Below are 22795 nucleotides of genomic sequence, written 5' to 3'. Positions count from 1 at the left end.
AATCTGCTTTATAGGGACGCAGGTGGCGCTGTGGGTTAAAGCCTCAGCGCCTAGGGCTTGCCGATCGAAAGGTCGGCGGTTCGAATCCCTGCGGCGGGGTGCGCTCCCGCTGCTCGGTCCCAGCGCCTGCCAACCTAGCAGTTCGAAAGCATCTTCGGGTGCAAGTAGATAAATAGGGACCGCTTACCAGCGGGAAGGTAAACGGCGTTTCCGTGTGCGGCTCTGGCTCTGGCCAGAGCAGCGATGTCACGCTGGCCACGTGACCCGGAAGTGTCTCCGGACAGCGCTGGCCCCTGGCCTCTTAAGTGAGATGGGCGCACAACCCCAGAGTCTGTCAAGACTGGCCCGTACGGGCAGGGGTACCTTTACCTTTACCTTTAATCTGCTTTATGCCTTCTATGAATGAGCATCATTTGTTTCCTTGTTGCTTGACTTAGAGCTGAGTCAGCATCTCTGAAATTAAGAGCTGTCATCCATCAGAGGCAGGCCTAGAGTCAACACACAGCACCCTTTGAAGCCACTGCATCCTAGCAAGGCTCCTCAGCACTGTTGCCTCTGCTGAGCATAAGGCAGCTAGAAGCTAACTTCCCACACAGATCGAGAGTGACACTGTGGCAGGTGTCGGATGTGAAACACATAGCAGTCAAGTACAACATGCTTTGTACCAGCCAGGAGAAAACTTCCTGTTTCCTCCTGAGCTGGGACAAACTTCATTTGCATGTGACTAGATGTGGGCATGGCCTAATCTGGGCAAGAGGAGCATACCTCCTTCTTTTGCTCCTCTTCTCCATTTTGTTTTTCTACATGTGAGCAAAAGTGACTACTTGTTCACAGTCACTTGGGACGAACTCCCTTATGGGATAGTTCCACGCACACGCACACACACACACACACACACACACATATAGTAACCTAAGTCTGCCTTTAGGGATCCAGTTGTGAACTCATGATACTGCGAGTAAACTACTTTTATAGTGACTTTATCATGTCTACTCTTTTTAAGAGGGATAAGAAGGGATCTTAACAGGAATATAGTGAGGCTCAGATGAGCCTGCAACAAGCTAACTGCTGTGCAAATTTAAAAAGGGGGAATGTTTGGAACTCTGCTAAGATATAGAACTTGCTAACACAAGTTAGGAAGGATATCATCAAATAACATATCCGCTCCTGCCTTTCTAAACATCCCCACAGCAGGTGCCCTGCAGTATTCTGGGAAAATGGCAGCCCATGGCTGGCTGCTACGTCAGCTAGATAGGATCATGACTGGATGACGAGGGTGGGGCGGGGTGGGATACTGATGAAAGAGGTCCCACTCTGAATGAACTTTCCCCCTGCTTCTTCATCCCCATCAGTGGCATGAACACATCAATCAACAGAACCAGGTTGAGTGTGAACTAACTCTAGTGTTAGACATTTTCGGGAAACTTACAATATAAACTGAAGAGTGAAATGAAGAAGAGGACCATGCTGAGGTGAAGGGTCGAAGATGCGCTGCAGTCCATTTTGTATTTTGTGCAGGAACACACTTGGATTTTCAGTTCTGTATTGTTAATTAGAGGCGGTTTCCCTGAGTCGGTCACCAAGATGGGGATGTTGTAGTTCGCCTTCTTCAAGTTTTGTGGCAGAATGAGCTGGGCGTGGGTGTCTGAAATGAAAGAGGAAACAACAATTAGGGGACAGTAAAAAAAGCTTCAACGTCTTGTAAAAATATATTTCTCTGCCCAGGTTCTTCCTGATTTAAAAGATTATTGAATTCCTACCACAATCTGCATTTATAGCATTGTTTTACTGCTTTTTATAAATGTTGTAACTGTTTTATACTGCCTTATTGTTTCTATGAATGTTGCATATACCGTTTTGATCTTTTAAAGCCTTAAGAAGTTTAGAAATTCTTTCAAATAGATAGACAAATTCCTAAGAGAAATCCACAAATATCAAATTCCTGAAGCATTACCTCCATCACCCATTCTTATGTAAAGAAAGGAGGAAAAATAAGTTGTAGCAAAGGCAGTTCCTGAACTGCTGCAAAGAATGTAAATCAAAACATAAATAAAATTCTGAACATAATTTAAATTGCGAATAAAACTCAGTTCCAGAGACTAATCGGCACAGCAAAAATCACACAAGAATTACTCTCTATGAAACACAGTAGAAAGATAACAGATGCTGCTATTATTATTAATGTTACTACAGCAAATATAAACAGCTAGGATTCCACCAAGCAGCGTAAAATGATGGCAGAATTACATCATTAATTTTCTTATTCACACACATTGCAAAAGCAAACCATTCTGATCCAAAATTATTCCTCTTTTGACTCCACTTAGCCAGTGTGATTTTATGTGTCAACATTTCAACTAAAGCCATATCCCAACCCTTTTTGTATTAATGTTTTTTCATAGCTCCTTCCAAAAATGGGTAACCATTAATTCTGCTTCCATGATGACCTAACGTATCAACACTTCTCAAGTTTAACAAAGCTAAACAACATTCTGGCTCTGTATGCTGATAGATCTCAAACCATTACTAAAGCTCAGTGAAGGCCAGAATGTGTCTATTTGCAATCATAATTGAGCAGGTAGAAAGCCATCTGCTGAGGAATGGCTTCAGCAGGAGAAAACATAAGACAGTGAAACACTTCTCCCCACACCTGCAATTTCATGAGAATAGAAACCCACCAGGTGTGGTAGTCATTGCATTGCATGGGATGGCTGCAATGCACTGAGCTGGTTCAGACTCCCTGAGTGTTCATTTTCTACTAAGGAAGTGGCAAAATTTCCCACACACTGTAACAGAAGATAATTCAACACACTTCAGAGGCGCAGCAAAACTTTAGGGCTCCCTCAGCAGAAATCTGTCAGGCTCTTGACTTCCTTTATGTCACCGAATTTTTGGACAGCTTTTATAACAGTCTGAGTCAACCTCAGAGCCTATCAGGGAGACTTTGGCCAGGATTTGTGTATTGTGGCCAAAGGCGGTGCTTTCAACAATAGCGTCAGAAAATTCTTACTGCTTGGCCATTTCCCACAACCAAGATTTAGTTGGACTGTCTTCAGGTTGTATTTCAGCACATTAGTCCCACTTTCAAATGAGCTTCAGGTGCTTTGTTGCTTTTCAAACAAAACAGAGGCACTTGAATGAAGCGGGAAGCTGCACATCTGCCACACCATTCAAATAACACAAACTGCTCCTCACAAAATCCTGGGAAATGTAGATTTAATGGTGCTGGGAAATGTAGCTCTGGGGGAAATGGTATGCTTCAACCATGCAAAAATTGTGCTTTACATATATGGTGTGTATGTGTGATCAAAGTTTTTTTGTGAGGCGGAGGCAGACTTGGAAGCAAAACACAAATCCCAGAAGGAAGAAGAGGAAAATATGAAGAAAATGCTTAGTAACAAAGTTTAATGCTGTTTGGTACTACTGGTATTGCTAGCTAGGAATGATGGGGGACGTAGTCCAAAAACAGCTGGAGACCCAAGTTTGGGAAACTTGGTATAATATATTGAATTGGAATCTTCAGTCATAAGTACTGAGAAATCTTTAAGGATGACCAGTTTTATATATAACAGTTGATTACAGATAAAAAAGTAGCCTTAGATATAATGGAAATATCAGACAGAATGGTTGAGAAATTTAACAAGGATCCATTTTGTGGATAACAGTTGGGGATGGATAAAAGGTGTGGGGAGGAGAGAGAACTTAAAAGATTGAATAATGGAAGGGGGTACTATTTCTAATAGACTTACTGTTGATTCTTGTGATTTTCCATACTTTATCTTGTCCAGACTGCTTGCTCAACTCAAATTTAAATGGTTCGGCATTAGGATGAATATCCTTGTCTAAGGCTCCAAAGATGACCTTCACATCTTTCGCATCTTCACAGACAGATGAAACCGCTTGATAAAGAGAGGGGGCGTTGTCGTTAACATCTTCCAAAGTAATCTGCAGTGTCCCTGTCCCTGTTGCAGGAGGGCTACCTATGGAAAAAGTAGCAGAGTTTTGTGAATTGGACATTGATGTACACTGTACAGTGGTACCTTGGTTTACAAACATAATCCGTTCCGGAAGTCAGTTCTTAAACCAAAGCGTTCTTAAATGAAGGCGTGCTTTCCCATAGCAGCGGGGGACTCAACTGACAAATGGAACATACTCAACAGGAAGCGGAACATGCTCTTATTCCAAGGCAAAGTTCACAAACCAAAACACCTACTTCCAGGTCTGCAGCGTTCTTAATCCAAGTTATTCATAAACTCAGCTGTTCTTAAAGCGTGTTCTCCCTAACAGAGAGCACGTGTTGCGGTTGGGAACAGGCCACCCTCCAGTGACTAGGCAAATTTAGTTGGAACCCAACCATTTAAATAGTTAAACTGGGTTGTTGGGGTGTTTGATTGTTGCCAGTTTGGAGGAGGGGTCAGAGTCTACATATACAAGGGCCAGACGTTGGCTCGGCCTCTCGGCCATTTTGCATCGGATCACCCGCCCTCCCTCCCTTTTTGTTTAAAAGGGGGTAATTTTGGATTGCTTGACCTTGCTATGCCTGTCATGGGGTCGTTCGCCTTCGTGCGGGGGCCTGGTAGGAATTTTGCCATCTGGCTGATTGGCTGGTGCCATTTGGTTTTTGCCTACTGCGTAGCAAATCGTCACAACTTGTAAGGTTGGCGGTTAGGCATTGGTTAAATTGGTGCTTGGAGGGGTAAGTGCCTACCCCTCCAAATGATGCGAAAGGGAATTCCGTTAAAGGAATCCAGGGGCTTGCCATTCTTTTGTCCTTGTCCCCGGAGTCGGACTTGGGCCGTGCAAGCCCCACAGGAACATGAGGGTGAGAAGTGATGGTCTGGTGCCCAGCTTCAGTTCTCACCCAATACTTGTTTCCCACGCTGGCTTCCGCTGGTGTCCGGAAGGCCAGCTGGCTTCCGCTGGTGTCCGGAAGGCCAGCTCTGTCCCTGAGGGCAAGGACAGATAGTCTTAACCAATGCCTAAGCAACCACTCACATTTTTTGTATTTTAATAAAGTTGTGGCCAAAATTATGCCAAAAACCTTAAACAAAAATTGATGTGTGAAGTGTGAATTATTGGGGGGGGGGTGGCTACTGTGACTCACACGCAAACCAAACCACCACTGTACTGCATGATCAAGACATCCATCAGCCAATGCTATACATTTTAAATGCTGTGTTTCCTTCTGGTGAGCATTGGCCCGTCTATATGCAGGCACTATTTTTATCCCCTCTGCATTGTACCATTGGCAACTATAATAATAATAATAATAATAATAATAATAATAATAATAATAATAATAATAATCCATCAATAAATCAGTAAATATAAGAGAAATGAAAAAAGCCATATTGTGGGTAAGCATTACACAGAGCACTAATAGTGCAATCTTATGCATGTTTGCTCAAACTGTGAAGTCAATGGGGTTTAATCACAGGTAAGCATGCAGTTAAGGGCAATTTCAAACTAAGAGTAATTGCATAAATCCTGGAACTGACCTTAGATTAGTCTTACTGGGAGGCTCCAATGACTGGGTTTATGGTTAGGTACCTTGCCAACAGCTTTTTGAAAACCAAAGTACACTGTGTCACCTGGATCATCTCTAACTATATGCTTGTTGACATTCTCAAAGAATGCTGATAGCTTAGTGAGGCAGGACTTGCCCTTGCAGAAGCCATGCTGACTCAGCTTCAACAAGGCTTATTCTTCTATACGCTTGGTTATTTTATCGTTAACAATATTTCCCGTCAGTTTTCCAGGGACAGACATTTCTAGGACAGAAATGCCCTTGCTTCTGACATCTTGCTCTCTCCCAGTCTTTTTCTTCACTCTCCCTCCCAGGGAACCTGCATCAGACACACCAACAAGTCCCTTAAAAAATTGCTGGTGATAATACATTCCTGTTTTCTCTAGTGTGAGCCTATCCACCCCACCCAGCTCTTTACTGGAGTGGAACTTGAAGCTTTCACAGGGCCTGGGATGCGACTGTCTTGGTAGCTGTTGACATCCACCTACACCCACAGCAAGATTGTTTCTTCTCAGTTTTGTTTAGAGAGGTAAGAACAGCAGCAAAACAGTGGAGAATGAGCTCCTTCTATTGAAGTGTGTGTGTGTGTGTGTGTGTGAAGAGAGAGAGAGAGAGAGAGAGAGAGAGAGAGAGAGAACAGGTTTCATGCAACTGACAGCCAATGCACTTTACACCTATGCTGGAAGTAACCAGACACAGAGGTTGGGAGGGTAGTTTATACACCATGCGGTCAGTGCAATCTCTCACTCAGTGTCTGAAACAGATCCCCTGGAGGTACTGTGAGAACCATATAGACACTTGTCTTCTGGGAGCAGAAGTAAGACCAGCACCTCATTCTACTTAGGCCAACAAAGGGCTGACAGGTGTTAATAACTTTCCATCAGTTTCCAAAGTTGATCCAAGGGCCTTATATAAAGGTGAAAAGTGTGATTTCTCATTACTAGTCACTTTTGTCACACACACGCTCTTTTGAAACAACTGCTTTCAAAAGTAAACACATGCACTTGCATGTATCTTCTATGTGCTCATATACTGACATATTTTCTCCACTTCAATAAAAATAATACAAATTGCAAAGCATTCACACAGTATTGGGGGTGGGGAGCAAGTGCAACGGGCTGTGGATTCCTTTGTGCAACAGACTGGAAATGTGGGTGGGGAGGGCAAGCACAGGCAGTCCTTTCAGTTTCATCTTATAACTGTCTCCATGCAGTCCATGGTTCACATAATTCTTTTTCCATGTGATACATAGGTACATATGTGAATGGAGAATGAAAGGACTTCTCTGTGCCGCCACCAAGACAAAACATTCTCAAACAGTAAGGGATCCTCACATCTCTCAGCTACAAATGATCATATAAATCCAGAAGGCACAGACACAGTTCTGGGGCACTGTTAGTGCATTGAATCCATCAAACATGCTGCTGGCTTGTTCTGGTGTGGTGTAGTGGTTAACAGCGATAGACTCGTAATCTGGGGAACCGGGTTCACGTCTCCGCTCCTCCACATACAGCTGCTGGCTGACCTTGAGCTAGTCACACTTCTCTGAAGTCTCTCAGCCCCACTCACCTCACAGAGTGTTTGTTGTGGGGGAGGAAGGGAAAGGAGATTGTTAGCCGCTTTGAGACTCCTTTGGGTAATGATAAAGCGGGATATTAGATTCAAACTCTTCTCCTCTGAAACAGTGGTTACTGTTGTCCTTTGGGATTGGGAGGGTTAAAGTACAGAGACCAACAGTAGTTTGATCCAGAGCTAATAGTGGACAGAGCTACCTGCTGATGGGTTGTAAGTATGAAGGCAGGCAGGTGGGGGCTGGATGAGGGGGCTGGATGAGGAGAACAACACAATGTGACTTAGGGGGCATTCAGATGTGGCAGACAAAGTCCCAAGAACCCTGCTGGAGAAACAGGCATGCCTACGAAATGACTCCTGACAAGTTTGGCAGGAAAGGGGGAAAATAATGCTTTCTTTCTTTAGATCTCAAGAAATCACTAACTGTAATAAAATATTAGTTGTTAGGATGATAAATTATCCCAAGGATGACACCTCATCTGTTACAGATACATACATGCATAACAAAGGCAGAATTGTCAGAATTCAAGACTCTCTCTTTCTCTCTCATCACAAGGAGTAAAGGGTTGAATTCCTTTTAATGAAAAAGAAATTATTTCTCCCCTTTAGTGATGGACTAATTGAATTTTAAAAAAGGCTCCTATACACCCCCTTTTTTGTTCTTGATATATTATTAAGCCACGTCAGAGGAGAATGGATGAAAAAACAGGCATTTGAATATTTGAAATATGATCATAAAAGACAGTCTTTCATGCACTTAATTAAAACACTATCTTTAATTCAGTGTATATTATTTCCACTGGGCTGATACTATTTTTTGCTATGCCCTCTTTTTTATCTTATATTAACTAATGTTGTATTCTTTTTTAAAATTTAGAACCCAATAGCATTACAAATCTGGCCCTGTTTCTCCATCTGCAGATACCATTTTCATTTGCTCTATCTTGTTTACATGTCATCTTCACCCCCTAAATGTTTTAAGGATCCCTCAGCTAATATGTACAATACAAGGAGCAGAAAATTGCCTCTTGTGTGCTCTGGTGACTTATCATCCATGTGTATTATTTATAACCAATTACATGAAATACACCAGAATTCCAAAAGGAAAACAAGCAAATGTCAAGGTCATAAACTGTAACTGGTTAGCAACTTTGCAGCAAGAAATACACCAAAAGACAAGCTAGAGATAAATAGACACATCCAGGGCTGAATTAACCACTAAGTTAACTATACTATAGTCTCATTATTCGTTCTATTGCAGTTATAAAAGTGTATTTAGGATTTACCTAAATAGCTTTTCTATAGCTATTCCGCCTGGCCTTCAATTTGAATTAGCCTGATCTTCTATTCCCTTTCCCTTTTCTTTTCTATGAAGAAACCCTTCTGGGACCCCACATTTAAACTCTTCCCTGGTCTCCTTGCTGTCCCTAGTAGGAACAACTTGGCCAGTTAGCCCTGGTGATCATTTGATGTTTATGGATTGGGGTTTCCTCCCCAAAAAATGACCCCTGAATTTTTGAATTTTATTGACATTGATGCTGCATTTATGTTGTATTTTATGCTGTTTTTAAGTCACATTTTAATCAATGTTTTATATTTGATGTTAGCTGCCCTGAGCCCAGTTTTTAAACTGGGAAGGGCGGGGTATAAATAAAAAAATATTTAATAATAATAATAATAATAATACTAAGTTAAATATATACAGTATATGAGACAGTTGGATCAAGTCAACAAAGAGAAGGAATTATCAAGAGCAAGTTTGACATCTTCGTAAGGATGACAGAACGCTTTTGTAATAACAGTACTTAGGACTATCAGTCAATTTAAAAAAAGTCTTAATCATCTAACCAATTAAATCTGCATAAATTGGCATCTTTAAAGAAAACTTGCTTGAAATGTGTGGTGCATGCTTACTCCACCGTGGCTGGATTAACAGTGCAATCCTATACATAACTGCTCAGAAGTAAGGATGCAGATGCATTTGCCATCTAACTTGCAGTTCCTAAAACAGGATGTGAAATGAAATGCAGATATCCTTTGAAATGAAGACTTCTTGGAATTTTTCACTGCAGTTTGCCAGCCAAAAGAGGCTGCATTAAAGTTGATGTGTTTGAAACAGAGATGGTGCAAGGTTTGAAAATATGTGTGTGTGCTTGGCGGGGGCGGGGCGGGGCGGGAAGTGTGCAGAAATTTTTTTATATGAGCAATATATTTGGAGAAATGGCTTGCAAAAATGCATATATTAGGGAATGTGCGTACAAAATTGTGCATATGAGGACACATGTGCATTTTCATGCATATGAATTTTCAAGAACTTTTTAATGCAAACTGATACAGAAATGCACTTTAGATGGCAAAAACGAGCAATTACTCAGAAGTAAGTCATACTGAGTTCAATGACACTTGCTTCCAACTAAGTGTGTACAGGATTGCAGCCTAAGCTGTTTGCATTTAGGTCCTCTGAAATCAATATTTACACTGATTAACTTAAGTCCCATTGATTTCAGTGGCACTTGGAGTGCAGTTAAGTTAGTCCGACTCCAGCCCATTTTATTTTTATATGGTGACAGAATCTTAAAAAAAATGCTTCCTTCCTGCTTTTCCCATGTGAAAGGGAACACCTCTTTTAAGATGTCATCTGCAGTATTTGAAGTACTCAAATTAAAAAATAAATTGTTATTTAATCAGCTCCTTGAATTATTGGGGTCACCTTTTTAATTAATCAAAAAGTTTCTTAGCACTTACCGTAAATGCTGCACCCCACCACCACCAATATGTGTGTGTGTTTTGTACAATGCTACAATGTTGTTGGATGCTATAAATGCTCCATGTAAATAATAAACAAATTTCCAGTCATTTATACCCCACTTTCAATCGGGGGGGGGGGGAATCTAGCAAAAGTTAGCAGGATGTAAAGTAAAGTAAATTTTTGACACCAACAACCAGAAAACATAACACTGCAATAAAATAGCAGCCTCCCTGAGTGTTTTTGCTGCCTGGAATGTGCCCCTGAACTCTTAACAATGCCTCTTGCTTGCTTGGATACAGGATAGAAAGGGGTGTGAGAGTGTATGTAGAAACTAGCCTACCATACAAAGCTAAAGTGTCACATCTGTTCCTTTGCCCACTTTTGCCTCTTGCTCTACCCACCACTGGTCTCTGGCCCTCAGAAAGTCAAATGTGGCTCACCAACTTGGAGAATGACCAGAGATGCTTCTACAGATGATCTCGGGGTCCTTATCCTAGACAGCTATTTTGAGCAATTCCGCTCAACACAGTAGCAAACTAGCTTAACAATAGGTCTATTTACATGTTAAACTGAACACAGGTACAAGTTGTCTTGACACAGGTACAAGTGTTCGTGTGAAAGGATGCGCACTTGCTGATTTGTACGGTTCACCTGCTGTGCGCTGGTACAGTTGCTTTACGTTCATTGGAAGTCATATGAATAAGTGTACAAGCGTACAGCTCACAGACCGTATACTCATTGAATGGAATGTGTGACACACACATGTACCCCCAGTGTGAAATGGTGTGTAGTGATTGATTTCTCCAGCTTATCTACTGTACACACTGAATGTTGCATTTGAATTACTGTATGAGCGTACAGCTCAACTATTTAGGCTCATTCACATGTTATGTTAATCACAGGTATAAGCTGTCTCTAAAGTGGTACAGGTGTTTGCGTGCAACTATTGTGTACATGGGTACACAGACTACACTGATTGAATAATACATTTGACTGACTTAACAAGTGTACAGCTCAACTGTTCGTGCTCATGGATACACAGGCTGAACACTCATTGAATGCAATGTGCAGACACCCCTTTTGTGTACACAGATTGTACATGTGTAGAATGTAATCTGTGGTCATAGGACGACCAAGAAACAAAATGCTAAAATGACAGTAAAAATGTGTGCAATTAATAAGAACACAGTAGAGTCAAAAGCAGCCATTTGTGAATACAGAGAGACAGTATTATTAATGAGATTGAATATTTTTGATTAGATCAGGGGGTAGCTTCAAACCGCTAGTTCTTTGTGTCTGGCAATACCATAGAACATTTATCTAAATCCCTTTTCTATGAGAATTTCTTATCGGTGGCAATTAGGAGAAAGGGACTTTAAAGGAACTTTAATCAGAATTTCTAAATTATTCTGGAAGCCCTTCTTAGAGACAAAGTTATTGTCATCTCACAGAAGGGGGAAAAGAAAGAAAGAACCATGCTAATGAATTGTATTAACAGAACACTTCTTAAAGCTGTGGTATAGCTGGAAGTGAACATAATCTTAAGAAGTATAAGCGGCTGATCTCACTCTCGCAAAATTGCTAGTAATGGGGGGGGGGGAGGGAACAGTAAGCAAGTCTAAGGTGACAATTATCTTCTCTGGAAAGCTTGCAGACGTTTTGCAAAGTACAGGGTAGATGGAGTGCACAGATGGGGGGTTATTTTTTTCTGGAAACCATCCGGGGTCCATATGCCAGTGATGGTTGGGGCCAGTGGCTAAAGTGGGTAGACATCAGAGGTGGATTTAGGGCAGTGAGAATGGTTTCCCCGCACTGGGCACTGAGCTGAGGAAGGCGGCATGCCACAGGGCACCACAATTATGGCATTGTGCACACGCAGAACAGAAGGTGAGAAGTGGGGGACCACTGAATTTTGGGCTCACACAGGGCGCTGCTGAAATTCGAAAGACCAAAGTCTATGCTTGCTGACATTTAGACAAATGAAAAGCATTTTCAGAGTTCAAGGACTTTGCAGGCCAGGCAGGAACACTTAAGAATGATCTGAAACAAGGGTGGTGATGAGTGCAGCTCCAGTGGGTGTGTGGCCTGGATAGAGCCCAGAGGGCCAGATAGACACATGGGGGTCCATGTTTGGCCTTCAGGTCTGAGGTTCCCAGACCTTTTCAGTACTAGTGCCAAGCTTTTCAGTACTAGTGCCAAGCTATTTTGCACCCTAGGCAAGGCTAACTATTTGCATCCCCAATGTTTTTCTAACTTCAGTGTTCAAAAACAGATGTCTCAGGACTTCTGTTTCAGTGTATCTGAAGAAGTGTGCATGCACACGAAAGCTCATACCAAGAACTAACTTAGTTGGTCTTTAAGGTGCTACTGGAAGGAATTTTTTTATTTTGTTTAGAAATAATAAAGTTCTTCAAAAGTAACACATTATCAGGAATTTATAATATGTAACAAAAATTAATCCATATAAAGCTGTGCCCCTCAAAGTTCAGTGCTGCACCCCTCTGAGGTTTCCGCCCAAGGCGGCTGCCTAGCCAGCCTAATGAGAGCAACGTCCCTGTGTAAGGTCACAGGGTATGGCCTGAAGGTACACAAGGCCACCACTAGAAGAGTGACTAGTGGGGTGCCACAGGGTTCTGTCTTGGGCCCGGTCTTATTCAACATCTTTATCAACGACTTGGATGATGGACTCAAAGGCATCCTGATCAAATTTGCAGATGACACCAAACTGGGAGGGGTGGCTAACACCCCAGAGGACAGGATCACACTTCAAAACGACCTTGACAGATTAGAGAACTGGGCCAAAACAAACAAGATGAATTTTAACAGGGAGAAATGTAAAGTATTGCACTTGGGCAAAAAAAAATTAGAGGCACAAATACAAGATGGGTGACACCTGGCTTGAGAGCAGTACATGTGAAAAGGATCTAGGAGTCTTGGTTGACCACAAACTTGACATGAGCCAACAGTGTGACGCGGCAGCTAAAAAAGCCAATGCAATTCTGGGCTGCATCAATAGGAGTATTGCATCTAGATCAAGGGAAGTAATAGTGCCACTGTATTCTGCTCTGGTCAGACCTCACCTGGAGTACTGTGTCCAGTTCTGGGCACCACAGTTCAAGAAGGACACTGACAAACTGGAACGTATCCAGAGGAGGGCAACCAAAATGGTCAAAGGCCTGGAAATGATGCCTTATGAGGAACGGCTAAGGGAGCTGGGCATCTTTAGCCTGGAGAAGAGGAGGTTAAGGGGTGATATGGTAGCCATGTTCAAATATATAAGAGGATGTCACATAGAGGAGGGAGAAAGGTTGTTTTCTGCTGCTCCAGAGAAGCGGACACGGAGCAATGGTTCCAAACTACAAGAAAGAAGATTCCACCTAAACATTAGGAAGAACTTCCTGACAGTAAGAGCTGTTCGACAGTGGAATTTGCTGCCAAGGAGTGTGGTGGAGTCTCCTTCTTTGGAGGTCTTTAAGCAGAGGCTTGACAACCATATGTCAGGAGTGCTCTGATGGTGTTTCCTGCTTGGCAGGGGGTTGGACTCGATGGCCCTTGTGGTCTCTTCCAACTCTATGATTCTATGATTCTATGACATTGTTAAAGCTAAGCATGTCTTTTTATGGCCTGGATAGGTGACTTCCTGGAGACCACATCTATGCCACTTTCGGTTCCAAGATGGAACAAAAGCATGCTATAATTATAAGATAATGAAGAAATATATTAACATCACTCACAACTTTATTTGGGGGTGGTTTTGTTTCAACCCAATGAAGGAGGAAGTCTCATGTTGCTTTCCTCCAAGAGTGGGAAGGTATTTGCTCTTCACCATGTGGCTTGTTTTGGCTAACTGGCATGGGGTAGAAGGTTAGCCCCTCTTCTGACTCATCCTCCTTTGTAGCAGCATCTTGCCCTCCTACCCTTGTGTAGTGGGGGCTTATCCAGATGCCATTCACAGGTAAGTGGGAATTTGGGGGGAGAAGCCTGATTGGCTTTTGATAAATTCTATTTTCATCCCACCTATATTCAAAAATTGTTGTGCTTCAGTGCAGTTCCAGATTACTTTCACATTGTGAGCTGCTCTACCTCCATTCCGAAACCTCACACTATCCCTGATTCAAACTCGTCAGCCTTAATGTAGTCCCCAAATGTCAGCTATTGGCTTGACAAGTCATTCCATCCTCCTCCATCTGCAAAAAGTTGCACTGGAAAAACCACATGCAACACCCATTGTACACAACTCCAATTAAAATTCTCAGATTCAGAAAGCACTTTTGTGTATGTTGGTTGGGGGGGGGGAGTTGCTCAAAATCTAAACACTTTTCTTCTTTCTTTCCAATGCTTTCAATGCTTTATATTTCAACCCAGTTCACGTAGGCAGCTCTTTCCTAGGAGACAGTGGAATTTATTCCAAATTCACTGCTATGTATCAAAGAGCACAATTTAGGCCTGTGATGACCTCAGTGACCTTGAGCTTAGACTTGGATTTTCCTACCCCAGTGCTCTCATTTCAGCCTTTTCCTTGCCTTTGCTTTTAAGGGATGTGGTGGCTGCTACACTCTGTGGGCTGCTTTGGGTATGTATTTAATATCGTTGTGAAAAGAAAGAGAAAGAAGTGCTTCAGAAAACACCCAAAGATGGTTCTGAACCTGATATGTGGCCATCCAACCAAATCCCTAGGTGGATCGAAAAGATGGCATTCCTCTTTTTAAAAAAATGCTTTTATTAAAAACAACATGCTGCATAGTTGGTGACGGGGAGGAATCTAAATGCTTGCATAAAAGGACTCGAAAGTTGAAATGGTGGGGAAGGGAGTTGCAAACTATCTATATGCAGAAATGTGTCCCTTTGCAAGGTCACACTGATTTATCGGGTTTATTAACCTAGACTAAAGAAAAGCGATGACACATTTAAACAGCATCTTAAAAAGCATCACCTTGCCAACAAAGGTCCGTATAGTTAAAGCTATGGTTTTCCCAGTAGTGATGTATCCTTGACTGGAGCTGATGAAAGTTGGAGTTCACTAACATCTGCAGGGCCACAGTTCTCCACCTCTGCTATAGACACTGCTATAGGTATTTCCTGGTTCAAATCCAGGGGTGGTTCACCTGTGGATTTATTGGATCTAGTTATTGTTGGACTCTGGCTCTCCATCTCTGACCATTGGCCATGCCTATAGAAGTTGGAGTCTACTAACATATGGAGGACTACAGCTTCCCAGCACCTGAACTAGGCATTGAAGCCATCCAAAGCATGGGTAGGCAAACTAAGACCCGGGGGCCGGATATGGCCCAATTGCCTTCTAAATCCGGCCCATGAACGGTCCAGGAATCATTGTATTTTTACATGAGTATAATGTGTGCTTTTATTTAAAATTCATCTCTGGGTGATTTGTGGGGCATCGGAATTCGTTCTTTTTCTCTCTCCAAAATATAGTCCGGCCCTCCACAAGGTCTGAGGGACAGTGGACGGACCCTCTACTGAAAAAGTTTGCTGACCCCTGAGCCAAAGGAACTGATCGGCTATGAGTACAAGACAAACAAATAGGGAGCTCTGTTGTTCAACACAGAAGAATGAACTCATGTGACTCATGGCCACAGCATGTTGTGAAATAATTAGACCAATCATGGAGGAAAGGTCCGCCAATAGTTATTATGCACACTCTAGCTAAGAGTGGCCTTACAGACACTGCTGGGCTACAACTTCCCTAATACCAGATGACTGATCATGCTAACTAAGGCTGAGGGGAGATGGAGTTCATCAACATCAAGAGCACACCAGCTTATACACCCCTGATTTAATTAGAGGTCTTATTGTATTGTTATGCAGTGTTCTTTTTCCCCTGTTGCCTATATTTTTAAAGTAAAATGAAGAGGGAAGAGGAGAGGGAAGAAATTGGTGGGATTGCTTCTCTGGGAGATCTTAAAACCACAGGCATGAACGTCACCACAAGACAATGAGCCAACTTTTAACAGGCACGCAAGTGTTAATCAGTCCTCGGTCTTCCATTCTTCTTGACTTGTCCGCCTTACTAGTTGATTTCACTTCATGTGATCCTGTTAATATCTCTGCACTTGACTTAAAATCAATCATTTCTGTGCATCTTCAGCTGATACAAAATGCTCCAATTTAAATGCATTCCTTTCACTTTTGGAAAGAAGCAGATCCATAATGCAGAGCTGAATCTCAGTGTCTCCCCAGCCCACTCCTGCCTCCCTAACATATATTTCACTCAACAATTCATAAAAAAAACAAACTGCCCTTTAAAACTACAATCACTCATATATTTCAATAATGTGTTCGGTTTCTACATTTGAGTAATTATACTTCAAAAAGCAAAGCTCTTATCAAATAGCTACTAACGTGCACCATCCATCTTAAAACCAGTTTGCTGCAAATTAATTTTTCTCTTTCCCCAAACCTGCAGTTCATAGTGACTAATTTCAACGATATTTTCTCTGCAATTCATATTTTGCTAAAACTTAAAATGACAAGTAAAGGCTGAGCATTCCATTTATTTTCCCTCTTCAATTAATAGAGCAATTAAAATAAAGGGTGTAAATGCAGCTTAATTGGGTTGCCATGGCCACTAATTGCCTGATTTCTTTCCAAATAGTGTGTTTTAGGTGGAATCAATCTGCAGTAATTTAATTTCAGGCATCATGATGTATATAAACAGGTTATGGCAGATGGAAAGACAACTCCTAACTGAATTATTAGGCAGCAGTTTTTAGTTATTTTCCTTGCATCTTCCTCATATCACCTGTCATTTTCTCTGCATCAAACATGGAGACTGGAAATGAAGATTCACAGAGCTTCAGGAGGGTAATTAAGCTCACCTCTATTTGTTTATCTGCAGCATAGATAGATAGATTAGATAGCATTATCTTCTTAGCTAATCTCTGACCAGAAGGTAAGGCGAAGAAGCCAATTCATGTTCTCCTCTGTAGGCATGAGAGAGTGGGCTTCCATGTCAGTTTAAATAGTGCCCCCCATGCAAGTCCACGGCATACACCAAGGTGAGGAACCTTTTTCAGCCTGAGGGCCACATTCTCTTCTGAACAACATTCTGGGGGCCACATGTTACTAGTGGGTGGGTCAGAGGCAGAAGCGGGCAGAGAAAAAATGTACAATAGGCTGGTTTCTACGCACACTCACACAGCCCTCTATGCCCCTCCATCCCAACAAGCAAGGGGCAGTATCAGAGTTCAAGGGAACATTCCAGCCAGGCAAATGCACGTGAGAAGGGTGTAGGGTGGAGCTGGTGAGAGGTGTGGCCTAGGGAGAGTACTGAGGGCCAGATGTGGAGTCCTGGATGGCCACATTTGGCCCCCAGGCCTGAGGCTCTCTAACCCTGTCATAAACCAAATAGCCTCCAATGCTGTGGTCAATGGGAAAGTGTGTGCCTGTGTAGTCTGCAAATGGAGATTTAGAGAAACCCACAAATGTAATTAGCCTGTGGGCAGGGCAGGGACAGGAAGCTCTGCCCTTCCAACAGTAGCCCTTTGTACTTTTCTAATGCATGTTTTCTTCACACCCACCTGCACAGAATTCCTAGTCGCCTATGACTACCATAGGCACTTAAATGCAAACCTGCTTTAGTTTGCAGCCACACTCTGCACAGATGTAATCCTAAAAGAAAAGTGTTGCAGCTCAGTGGTAGAGCATGTGCTTTGCATGCAGAAGCTCCCTGGTCTCAGGCATCCCCAGGTAGGACTGGGAGAGCCCCTTGAGTCTGAGCCCCTGGAGAGCTGCTGCTGTGGATGATACAGAGCTGGATAGACCAGTAGACCAACACTCGGTACAAGGCAGATTCCTATGTTCCTATTCCCCCAGCCCACGTTGGTAAACTGGGAAATTTGAGCAACTTTTCTCTTCTTTAAACAAGCCTTCAGTTGATTTATCATATGAGTTCTAGTCAATTCGTCTTATCAGTGACATTTGCATATATTTGCAAACGGGTAAGCATACTTCTGGAGTAAGATGCATAGCATCTTTGTTTGCGGATGATGCGTGCGTGTGTCACAGCAAGCATCATCTTGGAAGAGGCATTCCATCCTGTGTGACAAAGTGGGGGTGGATGGGGAGAGAATACCTGCAGTGTGACAAATAACTTGCAAAAAAGAAATAAATATAAATCTGCTGCCTGGTAACTTCAAACACATTTTAAGTAAATTAAAAGCCTTTAACTGACAAACTGCTCCAGCAGTGTCAAATTTGAAATTTTATTTAAGTTCAAAGAAGTATCTTAAAAAAAAATACAAAAAAGTAGGAAGGGTCATAGCTCAGTGGTAGAACATTTGCTTTGCATGCATAAGGTCCTTAGAACCCCCAGGTAGGGCTGGAAAACTAACCTCTACCTGAAATTCTGGAGGGCTGTTCCCAGTCAGTGTGCAGAAAACACTCACCTAGATGAACCAATGACTTAACTCAATATAAGGCAGAATCCTATATTCCTCTGATATTTTGCTTATCTATCATCTATCTATATCTATCTATCTATCTATCTATCTATCTATCTATCTATCTATCATCTATCTATCTATCTATCTATCTATCTATCTATCTATCTATCTATCATCTATATCTATCTATCTATCTATCTATCTATCTATCTATCTATCTATCTATCATCTATCTATCTATCATCTATCTATCTATCTATCCATCTATCTATCCATCTATCTATCATCTATCTATCTATCTATCTATCTATCTATCTATCTATCTATCATCTATCTATCTATCTATCTATCTATCTATCATCTATCTATCACCTGCAGTTGTGCTCAGGCTGCAATCCTATGGTTCCCAGGAGGACATGCCTGGGATCTTGTCCTTCATAGATGGAGTAATTTGTCCCCCTTGCATCTGTGGTGTCCCTTCTCCGCTTTCAGTGCACTGATGATGGAGAGGACAAAATGAGGCATGTCTGGGGCACAAAAGGGCAGATCAGTGGAGGTTTTTGATTTGCTAGTTCCAAACATGCCACCAGAATGGAGGGGGGGGGGAGAGAGAAGTATGGCGATTTTGGAGGGAGGGGAAAATCATAAAATCATCTTGGGGACTGAAAAAAGAAATAAATGCCACCGCTGCCTTCACCTTGGTGATGGCCACTAACCTGGATGACTTTAACAGAAGATTAGGCAAATTCATGAGGGATAAGGCTATCAGTGGCTATGAGCCACGATGACTAGGGACTCGGCTACACTTGTTGATTATATCACTATAAGTGTGTTATAAACATGTGACACCAGATGGCATTATAGAGAAGTGATCTGTCATGAATAGAATTTTTCATTAAGAGCTTTTATAGTTTTTTTCTATAGCATTTTTTTAAAAATCCAGCTTAGGTTCTACTTCCTTTGTTGGCAGCCGTATGCCTCTGAATACCAATTGCTGGAAAACGCAGGAGGGGTGAGTGCTCAGGTCCTGCTTGCAGGTTTCCCACAGGAATCTGGTTGGACACTATGAAAACAGGATGCTGGACTAGATGGGCCAATGGCCCCATCCAACTGGGCTCTTCTTTTGTTCAAACACCTCCCCATCTTTGTATTTCTCTGCCTGTCTTTACCGTATTTGCCTGAATATAAGCCACACTTTTTCTCCAAATTCCGACCATGAAAAGTTAAAGTGTGGCTTAAATTTGCGACCTTACAAAAATTGGCTTTTACGATATCGCTGCTGAAACAGACATATGGTGTCAGGGGTTCAGGAGCAGAGACACAGGGGAGAGAGGAAATGGAGAGCGAAGGGGAAGAATCTGAGGGCAGCGTAGGGGAGTATGACAGTGGCCCGAGAGATTCCATGAGCTTCTCCAGCGATTCAGAAGATTCCCAGAGGGGGGCGCCGATGGCCAGGGCAAGGGGGGTCCCAGGGGGACACACCAGAAGCAAGGGGCTAGCGAGGACTCCCAAAGCAGCAGCGGGAGATCAGGACCAGTTCCCCCACCAGAGCGGAGTGGGGGGGAAGAGTCCCAGGAATCAGGGCCAGCGTCTCCTCCAGTAGGGAGAGAGGATGAGTCAGGGCTGGCCACGCCTCCATCGGAAAGTGAGGGAATGGAGAGGAAATCAGGTCCAGCTACCCCCCCCCCCCCCGAGGGGGGAAGCAGTGACAGGAGCAGTGAAACGGTCAGAAGGAAGGTTGCCGGTTGGGCGCGCGCGCCAAGTTCAAATGTACAGGCGCGCGGGACAGCAGAAAGCCTGGATGAGGAACCAGGCCCTAAAGCCCGCCAGAGACAGGGGGAAGACTCAGGGGACTCAGCGTCAGAAGAGTCTAGAAAGGGCAAGACCCCAGCGGACAGGAGGACCCAGAGGAGGAAAGAGCAAAGGAAGAGGTGGAGCAAGGCTAGAGTCTTAAACTGGTGTCTGGGGGGAGGAGATTCAGACGGAACTTCAGCGGTCTAGAGTTGAGACGTAGAGCTGCGCGCCGCGGCTTTGAAATCGAAACTGAACTTCAATAAAGACTTTTGTATATAACAAGAACTGGCGTTGGTCCTTTGTGAGCTGGGACCTTGGGCAACTCTGACATATGGTAAAACGGAACGGGTGTGAGTGCCTGCAGAATTTTAAGGGAGCGGCTTATATTTGGGTATTGCCTTTTTTTCTCTCCCCTCCTTGAATTTTAAAGGTGTGGCTTATATTCAGGCCAATACGGTAATCTCCAAAGCAGAATATATGTAAGTATATCTAAGGCTGTCCATAGCAACCGTGGATTTCCTTTGATGTTTTCTGCTGCTACAGCTCCCACCAACAAGGAAGCAAATCACTTTTAAGCACACGTGAATATGTATTGAAATTTGTTTTCTCTCAGTAGCCTGAAACGTCTAATGCTTTCTGAGTGTTGCCTTTGGCTGTTCCATTTTCAATCCACTCCCAGATTAAACATGGTTTGATCCACTTTAATGTGCTAACTCTGCTTCGTGGAAGTTCCTTCAGAATTTAATTTCTCCCTTAATAGATTAGAGCTTCTGTGTCCACATAAGCCTTTAATAAAAAAAGGGGGAGATAAGAGTACATACACTACAGATAGTGCCTTGACCTTTACAGAAAGCAAGAGACTACAAAGCAAATTAGGACATTCATTGAGGAGAGGGTTATAAAAGGGAGATCCCATCCACAGAAAAGGTCACATTTTATTATCTATGAAATTAAATACTGTGCTCCATCAACTATTCAATAGCAAAGATTTTTCCAATAAGAGTTTAAGGAAGCAAGTCTGTGTACACTTACCCAGGAGTAAGTCCCATTAGACTCAGCGGAGCTCAGTTCTGGCAACATAAGAAGAGCCTGCCTCACAAGGACCAACCAGATGCTTCTGGGAAGCCCCCAAGCAGGACATAAAGATAACAGCCCTCTTCCACTCACATTCCCCAACAACTAGCTTAGTGTACACTTAGTGTACACTTGCTAACATTACATTGTGTTTGCCCCTTTACTTTACTTAGTTGGGAGCAATCTTTTTGGAGCACCACATAATCTGTCTTCGTTTTCATCACCCAGAACTGATTGGTGTCCCCAGCAAACTTAGCCATCTCCCTGATCACCTCCTGATTCCAAATGTTCTATGAGTGAGCTGAAAATTCCTCCCAGTTGACTTATTTCCAGGATTTTTTGCATTTCATGATTAGTAAGGTTGCATTTCAGCTGACTGAAGATATTTAGATAATACAAATAATAATGCGCTCTCTCTCTCTCTCTCTCTCTCGTCACTATCCAAGTAGATAGTTCCACCTGCACAAGACATTTTACCTGCACAATGGAACTTCTCTACCCTCTCTTCACATGCTCCATAAATCTTCTCTGGAGGGTTGGAGGAACCACTGGGACAGGTTGACATGTCACACGGTCAGAGGTTAGAGTGGGAAAGTTCCATTGTGCAGCTAAAACTTTTTGCACGAGGGATATTATTTAGTTGGATACAACCTGATAATAATAATGATGATGATGATTATGATGAATCAACACAACTAACTGCAATTTTAGACTCTCCTTGAGGCGACACCTATGGGACTGATTTTGGGAGAGTGGTTGTGGAGGTTGTCATTATGACCTCTTGCCCTTCAAATTTTACCACTATACCACTGCCTAGCAGGACTCACAGTCAGGGAGTTTTCTTAATCCCACTGTCTGAAACTCTGTCTTTTCTGAATTTGAACTCAGGGCATTCCGCATGCTGAAAACGGGCTCTGCCTTTAAGTCAGGGGTCCTCCCCAGAGGGGATGGGTCTATCTATTAATTCAGTTTCTCTCAGTTTCTCACTGTTCTTAGTTTAAGTTCAGTTCTCGAAATTTCCACATTGATTTAGAAAAAGAAAGCTCTTCTTGAAAATTCAGCAGCTTCCTGCTAAATACACAAGTTTGTATGTCATGTTGACTAACACAATGCATTTTTATGCACACATTACCCTAGTATGTGCATTTTTGCACACAATACGTTGCTGGAGAACTGCATTGAAAAATTTGGAGAAGCAAGGATTTCAAAGGGTGGCTGTATTTTAGTTTGCATGTTGTTTCAGAAAGTCTGAATTAGGTAGGTTCATGTTTGAATGTGACCTGGATCTAATCTCCCTCCCATCCCAACTTCCTAGTAATATTAAAAGGACAAAAAACAAAACAAAAAAAACAACAACACCGGTGTGTTAGCACTGACATTTATAGATGCCACTGCTCTCCCAGAGAGAGCAAAGTATTTCCATTTGATACTCTTTCAGTTAATTTAACCTTCTCTGAAAGATCTAGGAATCATTTCATACTTGCTTTGGATTATTCAAGCGCCAGCCTACATGCATTATGTAGCTCATTGGGAACATAATAATCTTGAGAAAATTAAGCATTAGTGTTGGTTGGCTAGGGAAATTATAGAGGAATAATTTCATTGCATTTGTGCCTTAAGTTTGGTCACAGAATGACAGAGATCAACAATATTCCTTCAAGGAACCAAACCCAGTGG

The 22795-nt window shown here is 42.6% G+C and overlaps 1 protein-coding gene across 2 annotated transcripts in view; it reads right to left on the bottom strand.

Moving 5' to 3' along the window:
• Positions 1-22795, bottom strand: part of CDH13 (cadherin 13) — a 687354-nt gene that overhangs the window by 15104 nt on the left and 649455 nt on the right. For both annotated transcript variants that reach the window (XM_079988791.1, XM_079988792.1), the window contains exons 12-13: positions 3750-3980; positions 1430-1645 (exon numbers count right to left, since the gene is read on the bottom strand). In XM_079988791.1, the coding sequence (XP_079844917.1) occupies positions 1430-1645; positions 3750-3980 (447 nt within the window). The remainder of the gene's footprint in view (positions 1-1429; positions 1646-3749; positions 3981-22795) is intronic.

The sequence above is a fragment of the Podarcis cretensis genome (genome assembly GCF_951804945.1).
Source record: "Podarcis cretensis genome assembly, chromosome: 8".
NCBI lineage: Eukaryota > Metazoa > Chordata > Lepidosauria > Squamata > Lacertidae > Podarcis > Podarcis cretensis.
This window is presented reverse-complemented; position numbering and strand designations above follow the sequence as displayed.